Source organism: Numenius arquata, chromosome 4 (genome assembly GCF_964106895.1).
Source record: "Numenius arquata chromosome 4, bNumArq3.hap1.1, whole genome shotgun sequence".
In the NCBI taxonomy this organism is placed as follows: domain Eukaryota; kingdom Metazoa; phylum Chordata; class Aves; order Charadriiformes; family Scolopacidae; genus Numenius; species Numenius arquata.
In genome coordinates, this window is record NC_133579.1 from 19,267,070 (window position 1) to 19,281,957 (window position 14,888).

The 14,888-nt window shown below is 42.0% G+C and overlaps 1 protein-coding gene across 2 annotated transcripts in view; it reads left to right on the top strand.

Annotated features, from left to right (window-relative positions):
• TMEM241 (transmembrane protein 241) overlaps positions 1-12,404 on the top strand; it is a 57,937-nt gene extending 45,533 nt beyond the window's left edge. For both annotated transcript variants that reach the window (XM_074146605.1, XM_074146606.1), the window contains 2 exons: positions 8,146-8,210; positions 11,717-12,404. In XM_074146605.1, the coding sequence (XP_074002706.1) occupies positions 8,146-8,210; positions 11,717-11,777 (126 nt within the window). In that variant the 3' untranslated portion in view covers positions 11,778-12,404. The remainder of the gene's footprint in view (positions 1-8,145; positions 8,211-11,716) is intronic.
• Positions 12,405-14,888: the final 2,484 nt, after the last annotated feature.

The following is a 14,888-nucleotide window of genomic DNA, read 5'->3' on the forward strand; positions in this document are numbered from 1 at the left end:
CCTTCCCTGTCAGTGGATTTATTAGTACTGTTCCTTCAGGGGGCTGCGTTATCACCTGGAGCCATTAGGTTAAGCAGCATCTTTTGTATTTCCTTTTAATTGGTAACAACAGACCCTCAGAACAAAGTTGAAAACTCTCACAAGTCCTTTCAATGTGTTGATTAACGCAACTGGCTCAGTATCTAGGGGAAGGAGGCTTTACAGGAGGGCTGGTTGTAGGAATTTTGCCCCCATTTGCTGTATCTCTTTTAACCAGAGATTGTCTTTGGCACTTTAAAGTTGGTTTAAAGGAGCCTTCAAGCTTCTAGAAATGATCCAGATTGCATGGAAAGCCTTGTCATTGCAATAGGCAGTATGTTTGAAAGCTTCCAGGGAAGTTTTTATTTCCATAATAGATCATCCCCAAAGTTGACCTCAAATTAAACAGTTAAGGCTTGTTTGATTTTGGTCTGGTTCCACATGCAGTGTTAATTCAGGTACTGTGCAGGACTGGGAATATCTTCCATGCGCAGTATCTGCAGCTGTTAATGGTGCTTCGTTTTGACTGATGACCATGGGAGGGAAATAGTATATTCATTTTTTCCCTATGTTTTCTTTGTATTTGATTTTTTTTCCACTGCGGCTTTAGTTCTAGTCCTCTTTCTTGCGAGGAAAGATGTATACCATGTTTGTCATCTTCAGTAGGGATTTTTGCTGCCCGCTTGTGGCAGGTTTCCAGTGCCTGTACCAGCCTTTCCACAATCAGTGTGCTTAGTAGTGGTCATCGGTGCTTCTCGTTATTCATTGCTGACTCTGTGAAACCTCACAGCCAGCACCTGCTCTACGAAGATCTCCTCTCAAGTCTGGGTTATTTCAAAAAGGCTTGTCAGTGCACGCTGGACCACTTTAGTCAGAGTTTAGACAGCGAGGTCCCTCGATGTTCTTCCATTTATTCAGCTGTCCTAGTCAATGCCTTGTTCATCTGTTTCAGGAGCTGCTGGATCTCTCTGAATCAAAATATTCTTGCCAAGGTGCAGAGAAGTTACCCATCTGGCAGTGTTTGGTTGCCTTAACTTTGGATGTAGCAAAGCAGAGGATGGCTAGATACAAATGGCTTGTAGTCCAACTGAGAGGAAAAATGTATATAAACAAGGAGGAACCGTGTTAATAGCTCAGCAAATTCATATGAATTAATGAATACAGAAGATGGCATTAAAAATTAACTGTTCATTTTTTCCTGTTCTGAAGATTTTTGTTTCATTTTTGCTAGATCTCCATACCTGACACAGCATTTTATATTTGTGTGCACACATGTACATATGCTTACTCTCAAGTAGATGTATATACAAACGAGATGTATCTCTGAAATTTGGGAAGCTATTTCAGTGGCTCTCCCTCAAGAAACAAGAGTCTGTGTTGTTACTGATGTTTGCCTGCTGTCATTTTTGCCTTTTTGGTAGTACTGGATTTCAGTTTTCAGTGGCACTTTTACAGTGATCCATTTCCCCGTTGATTTTTGATGATTATCTTAGCAGCTGGTTAAAACATGCAGAAGAGGGACAAAACAAATATTATGTCTATAAAAAGCTTGACATTGCTTTAATTCCACCAGTAGAATGAAAACAAAGGTTACGTACATCAGAAGCTTTTTCCTGATGTTTTGAGAAGATGACCTGATGATAAGTAGAATGATTTGTTTTGAACAGGGAGTGAACTTGATGAGCCATTTCAAAACACTGTCTTTGGAAAAAATACACATTTTTGTAAGGACAGAGGTTTTAGCAGTTTGGGGAAGTGAGGTTACAACGATTGGCTCTGTGTACACAAACTAAGGAAAACTTTTGTGAAGTATTCTGTGTTCACTTACAGCAAGAACTATGACATATAGCTTTCTAGCAGTTTTAACAATGAATCAGAGGAAACATACTTTTTATATGGTATGTACAAGTATAGTTGTAATATTAACAAATCGTGGTCATGTCTGGACTAAATCCCCCATATCTTTCCATGCCAGATAGGAAGATTAAATCAGAATCTAAATTTTGAAAATGTCCTCATCCTTGTCCTTAGCTATATAAACAACATGTTCCTGAACACCTCAGAAATGCTCGATACTCAAAATCTACAGCCAGCTTTTGCAGCTCGAAAATCTTTCTCTAAAGTTATTGTGAAGTCAGAGATGGAAGGGATCAACAATAGCTTGGTCAAGAATGACACATTCATCTAGCCAGTGCTGACTTGTTTGAACTGATCAAGAATTGACACATAGGGGCTGTGGGATAACCACAGCTGGTCGGTGGAGAAGGCAAGGCAGCAAAGAATGCAGAGTCCCACATTTCTGTATCTCCCAGGATCCAAGTTTCTGTTTTGTCAAGGACCAGGAACCCTTAGGAATGCCATTGCCATCTCCTGTCTTCAAGCCACGTATCAGACGTACCAGAATTTTCTGGTGTTATGTGGTCAAGAAATAGATCTAATAGGGAAGCTGGCTCAGCAGTGATCTTGCCTGTTCTTAAGGCCCTCCAGCAAAGAATTCTCCAAAAGGTCTTCATGTTTTATTTCATTATCTATAAAACTAAATTAATTTCTAATTCTAAATTAATTTCTATTCATTTTCTATTTTTTTGAAGGCAACTTCTATGAAACAAATATTGCTTTCTCTTCTCAACATTTTCTTTTTTCTGACCATAATTGGATTAGGAGAAAGGAGGGGATCATTCATATCATGAGTTGTGTAGTGGTCTGTCTGTCAAAGTTCCTTGGGAACTCTTTAAAGCTAGTAATAATAGTACTTCCCTCCACTCATGAATCACTAAAGCAAATTTACAAATGCAGATGATGAGAGTGCATTCCTATTCTTGCTTTTCGCCTGTGCAAGAATGATTTTAGGTGCTGGATTTGTTCCTACGTGCAAAAAGTTCTTCCACACATTGGGATATTTTCACTTTATTAATCTCAGTCTGCTACTCAGCATTTCAATTATGCCATCACTGTTCTTGTTGCTGGTAATTGAGCCTGATAAGGAGCAAACTCTGGACCTGTGGAATTGACTCCCTTCTTCTCTTTGGATTCTGAAGTTGGGCACTGTGTTGTCCTTCAGAGCAGCTTGTTAAATGTAAATGACAATGTAAGCAGTGTGCAGGATATTTTATGGCATCCAGGCCTGTCTTTGGTTCCCAGAATGATGGGAATGCCTGAAATTTTCACCCTTTTTTGTGGGGAATCTGAATCTGAATCTGGGAATCTCTTCTAACCAAGCAGTTTGAAACCTCTGACTGTCCTACTTCTTGTGGGGCCCCGCATCGCTCTGCTTTGCCAGGCTGTGATATATCACTACCCAAAGCTCAGCCTTTCAGACAGGCATTTCACTGCTAAGGAAACAGAGACTTTTTTCCTCCTAAGTGATTCCTCATGATCCTTCCTTAAAGCTTCACCATAGCTGATGCCTTACCAACTTCTGATGAGTTATCTTTGATGGCTGTGATTTCTCCGATGCACAAACCCTAGAGCTTCTGCATGTCCGTGGTCACTAGGTACCATGACTTCAGCCTCAGCTGTTTCTGTTTCAGTGTTTACAATGAGCAAGTCTTTCCTGTCACTGAACTTCCTTGAAATATGTTGCTTCTATTCAGAAACTGGAGCAGGGATATCACAAGCTTTGTTTCCTTCTTTAGGGACCAGGTTGCAAGGTGACGAATGAGTCTGTATTTCTCTGCTGTACCGTGCTTTCTAGGTGGGTCCCACCCCACTTCTGGTACAAACTTGTAAAAGGGCTGCTCTTTGAACACCCTTCTCTGTGGCACAATCCAGCCATGGGGCTGGGTTGCTCTCTGTTTTCTCTTCTGGTTCTTGTTTGTTCCCTGTACTAGAGTAGCTGTGTAAAGAAGTCCCATCTGTTCTGTTTCATTATCTAACTATTCAGGCCCAATCTTTGTTCCAGTGGTCCTGCGGCATTCTTCTTGTGCTTGAGGTGACGCTGCTCTAATCTTCTTTCTTCTTCTTCCTGGTGGGGTCTGCAGTCCTAGGTCACGCAGGCTGTCTCCATTACCACACAAGCCATTTCATGTAGAGTAAGTTGGGCTGGGCTGATGAATTTCTGCAACTTGTGTCCTCCAGCAGTGGAGGAGATCAGCCCACTCTCCTCTTTTGCACAGACCTTGTCCCAGGTAAGTATCCATCACAAGGACACACTTGTTTCCTTGAATGCTGGTGCACATTGCAAAGAGCTAGCACTGGTTTTTATTGAGATAACAAACACAGTCTGAAATGCCAGGATTTTTGTTTATTTATAAAATTACTTGTAAATAACTCAGTGATTGTATCTATAGAAACAGTTGACATCAAGGCAAATAGGTGTTAATAAAGTGTTCCTTTAAGTGGGTCTTGTTTCCACAGTATAATGGAGTGACATATTAAATTTAGAGTGATTATTTTAAGAAACAAAAGATACAATCTTTTTTCCTTTTTTTTTTTTTTTTTGGTGCATGGAAGCATTTGCAGTAATTTCTCAGGAATGATTTCAGCTCATGTGGAAATGTTTTGTTAAATGATGCTACACTTGGATTTTTTTCCTAATCACTGAAAGCTGTGTCAAAATTTTGTAGAAATGTTCATGGTATGAATGTTTTTAAAAATAGCTTTTGCAGTACTGCCTAGTCACAGTTCCTTCAACCAAGTAAGTAGGCAGAGTCCATGGAGCTGTTCCTGTTTCTGAAATTGTTGGGGTTCGACCACTCAGTCTGTATCTTTCAGTAGAATTTGTGACTGTGTGTCAGAATCTTGGGGACCTTTGTTAAAAAATACGCTGGTTATAGCTAATTAAATTTTTCTTTTCCACCTCCTAGTTTTAAAGATTCAGCACCAAAATATATTTGGAAATCGTTTACTTTAGATTGCCCTTTTAATTGCTTTCATTTGTCTTGCAAGCTCATTCCTTTTCCTAAGGCATCTGAATGCCTAGGAGGACAACTGTGACCTTTAAAGTGAAGAAAGGGAGATTACTGCACTTAGCCTGTTGTGGTTTTGGTTTTTTTAAAGGACGTTCAGAACATCAATGTAGGTGGATTTTTTAAAAACTAAATGTGCGCTTAAAACACTTCGGCAAATGCTGAAATGTACTTCAAGGAAGATTACCTTCTGAACTATGTCCGTAGACTTTAGATTCTTCCCCTGGAACAAATTATATGGTTAGCTTCCCTGAAAACTTGTTTTTTGATTTTTGAATGCATTCCTGTTTTAGATAAACAATCAAAGGTGGACGTTTTAGCAATGTGTTTTCCTTTTGTTTTGTTTTGTGGTTTTTTTCCTTACACACCGTACTTCTTGTGCTCTTCCAACCCACATTTTGTTTCTCTTTGGCACTGACACACTCTTACATAATTTTTCAAAAATACAACAGTGTTCTGCTGTAATAGTCCAAAAGGCCTCAGCCTGCATTTTTGCAGAGGTTTGGGATGATGGCAGTAGAATAGTGTATTGTTTTTGATAAGGCCTGTTTTCGGAGAGTTCTTAAATGCCTTTTTCTCTGCTGTTGGCCTCTTCTCAAGTTTCTGATAAACAGGACTCTACAAGGGAGTGGGTGACACAACTTCAACTTGTGTCACTTCTCAAATACGGCCCTTCAGTTTCTTTCAGTAGAACAGCTTAAAGAAAAGAATGCTCAGTAGATATCACAGCTACCATCCTTCAGTAGTTCCTGTTTACATGCTTGGTAATGAATATTGTATATTTTTATGTAATAAACTAGTATTAGCCTAACATAAGCTCAGTGCAGTTAATTCTGCAATTGTTCACACTGATGTAAATGAGAAATAGCTCCTTGTAGGTCAATGCAGCAGCTGCAAGGTGTGTAAGGGGAGAATCCAGCCTACTAGAACAAGATACGGATGTATTTTAGAGTGCTGCATTTGAACTGACGGATATCCAGCCCGGGAGCTGTATTTAGGTAAAGTGCATGAAAGATTCAGCTCCTGAATGGTTAACTTCCACTGTTTGGAGTAGGTGTCAGCTCCCTCTGGCTGCAAATGACTATGAGACAGGCCAAGGTGTGACCTGAATGTAGGCAGTTGCAATATCATCTTCTTGAGTTGTGAAGAATAACTCTTAGCTGGTGACTTGTCCTTCTCCTCCCTCAGTCTCTTTTGGGTGCATCTGTTTAGCCATGTGTTTGCTGGTATGTGTACAGACAAGGCTGTAGGGGTAGAGCTGTTAACGCATCTTTGATTTTCCCCTGGAGTGGGAGCTCACTTTTTCTGTTAGCTTTGGGCTTTAGAGTGTTGCCCATGTTGTACGCTACTGTTGTAGGCAGTGTGCAAATACTTCAGTCAGATAACTGAATAGTTCATATCGGGAGGTATGTCTGTGGTTGTATTCGTACCAGCAGTTTGACTGCTCTGCAGGAATGGAGTGGATCTGCAGTCTCATGGGATCCTTTGTGGATCAAGTCCATCTCCTGCCTCATTCCCTCTGCAAGGAGCCTATGCTATAGGCAAATGGAGAACAGTCAGGGTGTGATTTGTGGTAATGGCTAGGAAGAAAACAGCCATCTCCTGCATGCCTGTATCTCCCTAAAGCAGAGAACACCCCCAAATAGGCCAGAGGAGGCACTCACTGTATAGTCCCCAAGGAAGCACCGCTGCTCTGTGGTGCTCACTGCTGTTGTGTGGTCTCACTGCCAACTTTAGATCATTGTCCCTCAGAGTGGGGCTGGAGAAGTGACATTCAGCTCTCTCTTCTTCATCCGCTGCTGCGTGTGATCCTGCACTGATTACACTCCAGGTAGGTTCAGAACCCTGCCTTTTAAAATGCAGCTGTTACAAATGTAGTGGGTATTGATTAACCAACTGTTAGTGCACAGCATCTTTTCCAAAATGGCATTTGCTTCCCTACCGCTCATGTAGTAGTGTTTTAACAAGTAATAGAATACAGAATGAAGTTTCTGCTGTCTCCCCTGGGAGTCAACTAGACAAACAACGATTAGGAAATCTTAGCTGATAATTGTTTAAATGTTTTGTTTCTTAATTTCATCTTTTTCCTTGGGCAATTTTGTATTATCCTAAATAGTTTCTTTCATTCCTCAGTGCTTGTGTTTCCCAAGTATTTGTAAATCACTACCAAGTCTTCCTTTCCCACAGGCATTGCTTATCCTAACTGTTGACTGAAAATCAATCCCTCCATCTAATGACTCTGTCACTGTTCTCTGAACTCTTTCCATTTTACATTATCCATCTGGCAACAAAATGTCCAAAACTGTGCTCAGGCTGCAGATGTGGTAGCTCCGTAGCTGTTGAGGCAGGAATCTGTTAAAAACCATTGTATGTTGGGATCTAGCTGTTTCTGGGATCGGTACCGTGAAAATATAAAGTCATTTGCCCCCAGCTTCTCTGCCCAGGACACCTTGGTGTAATGAGAGATTTGTAGTATTAACCTACTAAAGTTGCGTTGGTTTTGTTTACCCCATATGCTATTCCTTTATTTGGCTTTCCTACACACACAGACACATTTCAAGCTCTCATTCTCTTCAGAAATACAAGGCTTTTCAAGCCCGGGATCTGACTGTTCTCCCCAGTCTGCTGTCGGCAAACAAAAGCTAGCAGGTTTCCAGGCCAGGCCAGCTGGGATGTGTGATAAGGGACCCTCTGCTCTGGTGCCCTGCCCTGCTTCTGCTGTGTTCCAGGTTCTGTAGGAGTTAAAATTGAACTGCGATGCGTGGCCGTTGTACTATTTCTCCATTTGTTTCCCAGCCTAATGAGCAGTGTATTTTGCATGTGCTTTCCCAGGAATACCCCACAGTCAGCTGGCTGCACAGCTCTTGTGTCCCTGTCTGTTGTGTCTTTTTCTGCTGTTTTTGGCCCGCCTCCCACTGTCCAGAGGGGAAAGGGGGTGCCTGTATGCAGTCTCTGTACTTGCATAGGGGAGGGAGGTCGGGCTGGAGTGGAAGCTCCACGTTTAGCAATGTCTCACTGTGTAGCATAGACTCATTGAGTTTCTCCTGTCCATTGACAGTCTATTTTAGGTACTGCATCTAATGGTTAAGGAAACAAAGAAAAAGAAAAGAAAAAAATGTGACTGCACATGCAGAAATTGAATTTCAGCAAAAGTATTTCAGTTTCCATTTGTTATATCGCAAGTTCACAAAGTGGTTTTTTTTCCCTTTCAATTTAACAGGTTATCACTGCTAGCTTATCGCCCTTCTTCTTTGTCATGACTGCCAATGTACTTACAATTTCTTGGTAAGTGCCTGCGTGAGCTTTTTTCTTAACAGTAAAAATGAATTTCCACACAGTGCTTCATGTGGAAATACTTTTTACATGTCAAGTTCTGTTAGTGCCAGTAATATTTTGCATCTAAGGAGAACCAGGTGTGCAATGATGGATGCAGTACAGTAATACAAATAGAAGAGTGTTTCTTCTGCCTCTGTGGGAGAACATGGACATTTTGGACATTAAGCCTCACCACAATTCACTCAGCATGTTTTACAGCTAGACAAATGGATGCAGTAGGCAAATAAATGACCCATTCAAAGTCATGCTATAAATTAGTGGCAGAATTGGAAATAAAACACAGGAGTCGTGGTTTGGTGACAGCATCTTTTTAACCAATAGAGTGCATTCAAGTTTCCCTAACACAGTGTGTACTATGAATGCATAAAATAGTAGAAAACAGTAGAAAAACAGTAGAAACAGTAGAAAAATAGTGATGATAAACTTTTTCCAAAGCTGTATCTGGATTTTGTAATATGTGGCCACGTATTGCGAATCACCTAACCTGAATTTTTTAGATAGTAATATAAAGGATTGGGGTGCAAACTTCTTTGGCCGAAGACAATGTTTTTGGTCTGTGTTTGTACAGCACCCAGTGAAAGGGAAAGGGAATCCCAGCCCATGGCTGATGCTCCTAAATGCTTCAGCCATGCAAGTCACAACTAAATACGGGGTTAGGCATGTGTCTCTGAGGACAGATTTGTTGTTGGAAATAAAAATCTGCTTGCTTTTGAAAAGCTCTAAGCTTCCTTCTCCCCCACCCCTCAGTTTGATTGCCATCCTAAAGATTCAGCTCTGCACTGAATGGAATTAGCATATTCTTTTTTCAGGTGTGGTAAAGAAGTTACAGGAAGGAGAATCTCCATTTAAACTAGCTACATATACATATGTGTGAATATTCATCCCCGTATGTATGTTAGGTGCTTGTAATCTCAAATACTAAAATAAGTAATGTGTAATTTTTTTATTTAGCTCTCGGAGTACATTTATGTGGCCTATGTGTATAAGAGGCAGAACTAATATCAATGCACTTAAACCACTCCTAGTCTAGACCATTAACTTGTAATTCCTCACCATGTTTTACATGTGTTTGTGCAGGTCTATCATGTGCGTGCTAGAGGTAGGCTTTTATAATATGTATGTATTCACTGACATGTATACTATAAATCATGTGTATCTTTGTTAATGTGAGCACATGGGCCCATATAGTTGCACACATACTACATGCCCTATATGCACTGAAAATAATATGAATGATGAGCACATCTGTATCTTTAAAAGAAGCATTGCATTAGCCCTAGAGCCACTGTTACGCTTTGATTGTCATAATTCCAAAAGATAACCGTTTCTTCTATTTATTTATTTATCTGTCTGAGTTCTGTTATTGCTTGTGCATCAGCAGAGCCTTGGCTATCAGCAAAGCTCTGGAAATAGTTTGTTAGATGATAGCAGCTGCAAAGCATTCATGAGATCATTAATCACTGGGGTTTTTTTAATGTTGCTCCAGTGTTGTCATGGACAATATCGTATGTTAATTTCTGAGTGATGGGCAAATGCAGTTAGCTGTCACCCCACAATAAACAGAAGTCGGAGGATTTGCCAGATGGTAAATTGAAGGTAAATCAAGGGTTGGCGTTTAGCCATGTTTTTTTTCCTCCACTTCATCTTGAAGTTACAGTGATGGTTTTTATTGGCCTCGTAATCTGGTGAGCATAGATTGCATGGGCACATGGGTACCTGAGATTTCAAATCCTTCAGAAAGGAATTCTTTTTCTCTGAAGCAGGACATAAGGTACTAAAGAACAATTTAGACACGGGCACCTTTTTACAGAACAGGGATGTACAGTTTACTAATTTTTGTACAGAATTGCCAGTCTAATTTTTAGAATGCTACAGCAGAGATTGGTTCTTTTCTTAAAGTATCCATTAAAAGGTTGGAGAAAGCAAAGCATCTATAGAAATGGAAAAAAAAAAAGAAATTGAGTCATTTCTATGACTCTGTTAGGTTTAGTTCTTCCCATATTCAGCGGGGTTTTTTTCCTTGTAGTAAAGAGGAAAAATACAGTATCCAACCTTAGCTTCTGAAGGAATTAATGCAGAGGGTATGTTTATAACTGGAGCTGAAATCCAGGCAAGACATGAGGGTTAACCCTCTCCAGAGATAAGTGCTCAGAGGTTGTTAGTGATTACAGGCGAACAGAATCACATGGTTTAGATCTTTTTGAAAGCTTGCAGCCCTCACAGCCCTTTGCTCCTTGTTGGTAATTCCACACCCAAAGGTACTCTGTCTCCACTGTACATAAACTGTCTACAGACTGTCTGAAGCACCTACTTTCCAGGGCTGTTTCCTGTGTAATTGTAAGATATTGTCCTGTTGTTATACAATGTTTGTTCCTCTCGGGAACAAGGGCAATTATGTGATTTTTAAAACAGCTCTAAGATTTAAGTGATTGTAATGCTGTTAAAGACCTGGAAGCCTTCAGCTTTACATGTTTTTTTTTTTTTCCCAAGAAAAAAAAAAAGAGCCGTCTTACAAATGAACTTAACAGAAGTTTGTTTTGTTTATAAAGTTCATTAAGGAGCTTTTCTGTTTCATAAGCTAAGCTATGAGGCTAAGATGAAAGGTCAGTACGCTTAGCTTTGCACTGTTATAAAAGGGGAGATGAGTCGGTGTCCTACCATATTCCACTCAGCTATGACAGATAGAAGAGGAGATCTGGGGATTATTAACTGTTGCACAGACTGAGTGTGCAATTTATAGCTTATTTCAGTGAACGGTTTTGTTTGTAAAACCATTCATCCTGATTTGGAACCCTGCTTCTAGCCAGAGCCTTGGAGAGAGGTGTTAGTGCCACCAGTGCCCTGTGAGCTGCACAGGAGGGAAGCGCTTGGGCACGTGTGCCGTTGCGGCTGGGGCAGGTGCTTTCACCCAGTTCCTCACAAAGAGAAGCAAATATGGGAATTTCTACCAGCCTCACTACAGTGGGATCTCCCTAGACCAAAATTCTTTTTCCTCAGTCCCCAAAACTTAGACCTGACATCTCCTCCTGACTTTGTCAAGTGGCAAGTTTTCAGGACAGAACACAAACAGGAATTGCAAGGGGGGAATCATTAACCTAATGAGGTTCAAACTCTCTTGCCTTCCTTTCCTATTCTTGCTAGTGTATGGGTGTCCAGCTGGTCTAGTAAGTAGGTGCAACCTTCTCTTATCTAGATTTCTGTCTGTATTTTCATGTGAATACCACCAGCCCTAAAATATAGGAAGGGTAGTTTCTGATAAGGTCAGTTACATAAAGCATTTCTGGTTTTGGCCTTTTCTTAGGAAGATGAATGAAGAAAAATCACCTGGGTTACTGTCTCTAGGTTGAAATGTGTTTAGACAAAATAATACCTTTCTCCTAATGTTGTGCTGTTTGGCATTGTATCAATTAGACAGACTTGCCTGATGCTGAATTTGTGGTATGCTTTGTTTACAGCCTTGTGATCAGTGGAGTTGGAGAAGCTTTGCTTGTTTACACTGAAAGGACAGGCACATAAAGAGGAACCAGATCTCACCAGCTGGAAAAGAGCTGACTTGCAGCCTAGAGACCCTATCACTGAATAAAATGCGGCAGCAGAAATGAAGAAGTGCAACCAAACACAAGGAAAGAGACCTATTGTTTTTCTATTAAGAAAGAAAAACTATGCTATTAATAGTGCTAGTAAGAGCACAGCATAGTTGGCAGGATGGTTAGGAGCCTTTGCCTCAAAGCACAAGACAAACTGTTCCTGATTGATGTGGTAAAGGAAAAACTGCACTGTCTCATGCTGATGGCTCTGTGTGTGAACCTCTCAGTAGCGGCTTCTTGCACAGGGAACCGAACTCAGGAAAAGCAGCATTCCCCACTGGATGCCCCCAGTTCTTTTGTTGGAAGCTGACAGCAGGTTGTGCCAAACGATGTGAGAGCCCAGATCCTGTCATGAATTCAGGATCAGGAAGGATGGATTTTGTCTCCAACTGTTCTGTAAGCAGCAAACTGCTGCACACAGGTCTGTAGTCACGTCGTCTGAACTGGCACGGTGACTGAGGCCATGGGGCTTCTGGAGATAATTCCCTTCTGGAACTGCGGCGGGTTGACAGCTTTGCAGAATGGGGAAATCAGCAATAAATCTCAATATCTGTAGTGATTGCTCTTTGTGTATTTTTTCCTCTCCCTCTCTCTGAGATTTCTCTTGAACTTTTGTCGGCTGGAGGGGGTGGAGGGACACATACTGTTCCCAGCAGTGGTTTGTCTCTTAAATTATTGCAAGAGGCAACAAAGATTATGAACCTTGAATGAATGTCATAAAGAGTGTAAGGCAATTCATCTCAAGAGTTCTTAAAATAATTTCGTTTCTGGTTGCTTAATGGCTATTAGAAGTTAGTCTTGATGTATTAGTGCCCGGGAAAGCAATCTCTATGAAAGTAATGTTAAATGATGAGTTGGTAATATTGTGGGGAAGGAGCTTGACAACAAATCTTCAATGAGGAGAGGGACTTGTCTCACATGACAGTAGGTATCTAAAGTGTAGTCCCTTAATCTGAGTTGACAAAGTTTCCTTCATATGAGCCAATGGAAGGAGAGAGGTGCCCTCACAGAGATGATTCTTCTTGAATAGACTGCTGTGTTAATATGACTGAAAGACCCACTGGAAGTGCTCGTCTCTCTGTAGATGGAAACAAGGTGACTCGTCTAGACAAGACATACGGCTTTTAGAAGGCTAAAGTTAGCGGGGGCATATCTGCTTCAATCTAACAAATTCCACAGCTGGGTTTTAAAATATAGCTACATTTTAACTTCAAATAAAACACCGTAGTTTAACAAGAAGGTAAATTTTACGAAGGACTGCAGTCAGTTTCTATGACTGGAGAATTTTAGGTAAAGATTAGTTGTTTTTCAGAAAAAGATGCTGTAGTTTTTAAAAAAGAACATTCAGAGAAGCGCTCTGGCCTGTATTGTACCTAAGCTTATCCCAGTTAATCACAAAGGGTCTGTTTACACTGGCATATTGTCCATCTATGTTGGGTCATGCTCTGGTTTGAGTTCGGAGTGAGCAATTCTCTTGCGAGGCAGTAAACCTGAGGTTTGGGAAGAAAGGAGGAGAGAGAGGGATAAGCATGAAAAAAAAACATGTGCTTGAACCTGAGCGCTTGTCCTGAAACCAACATGAGCCACATGGCACGGGGAGTTGAGCCCATACTCGCGCCCAGTAAGCCAAGACACAGCCGGCCACAGACTCTCATGGCCCTCCCGTCCATAAATTCGGACAGTGCTGGGAGTGATGGCTGCAGCACACTGGCTTTTCCCAGACAGCTGGCTCTGCCAGCCAGTCATGGCAATATGATAGGATCCTTGCTGTGCCAGCCTTCTGCTGGTTTTGAAGTGACTGGTGACCCTGGAAGACCTCATGGAAGAGTCCCTGTGTGATAGCTGAGGTTTTGCAATTGTAGCTGGAACCTCTGCTGTGGGAAAAGCTCATCGTGTACCTTTCTTCTTGCATAACTTTCAAGGGTAGGCTGCAGTCTGGTGGTTTTGTTTTTTCTTCCTCTCTCTTGTCTGTGCTGTTCATAGCAATATACCAAAAACCCAGAACACCCTTTTGCTTTCTTGCTGGTGGTCTCAGCAGAAAACCAGTGGCCAAATCAGTAGCAGGAGTTGCTGTGGCTCTTTGGTTGCAGAGGGCGTGCTTGGGGCGGCTGCGGGAAGGTTGTTGGGTTGCAGCAGGCATTTAGTCGTCTGGGCTCTGGGGGAACTCAGTCTCTGCAGCTGCTGAATGAGTATCTCCCTGCATAGTAAGCCCACTACCCTTTTGTATAACTTCATGCATGTATACGTGTTTTATATAACTTCATGCAACACTGAGCTGTTTGCTTCTGCTTTCCTTTTTGTGCCTTAGCACAATGCGCTCACATTTCTAAGACTCTGCTTGATGAAAGTAAAATGCTGCAAGTTTAAATTGATGGCCACAAAAGCAATTCAAGGAAGCAGACTTAACAGGGAAGTTGGGCTCCTCTGTCAAACATGGCTGGGAAGAAAAGGCACCCTCTGAACCGACTTGACCCGCTTCAGGTGAGGATGACTCCTGCAGTCCAGCACGAGGCTCATCAGCCTTGCCGAAGACTTGAAGTTGGGTGGAAGTGGAGCTCCAAGGCCTTCAAAATCCATCTTTGCATAGTCAGAGTTGTCCCAAGGTGCTAAAGGCATGGGTTGGCTTCCTTCTTCTTCAGGCTGTGGCAGAGGTGACAGCAGAGCCAGGATTGAGCTGTCGGACGGTTAGCCCTGCTGTAGGGAAGAGGTTGTGGAGACAGCCCTTTGGAGGGCTTCTGGAACAAGCGGTGCCTTTGTCAAGGCATGAGTGCTGGGGTGGGGACATCAGCCTGCAAACAGTGAGCTGCAGCCCTAAGGTGATGTCTCAGCTGGCACTTCAGAGCAGGCGTGTGGTACAAACCCACAGGTGAGAGGGCACCTATGGGAAGACCCTGGCTCCCCCCCTCCTTGCTGATCTTGGGAAGGGGCGCGTTCCCACCAGCGGTACCCAGGGGAGAAGAGACACCGAGAGGCACCGGTTGGGCTCCCTGGTCCTGGCAGCAAACAGCCCCCGGCCTGGAGGCGATCCCAGCAGAGGGGA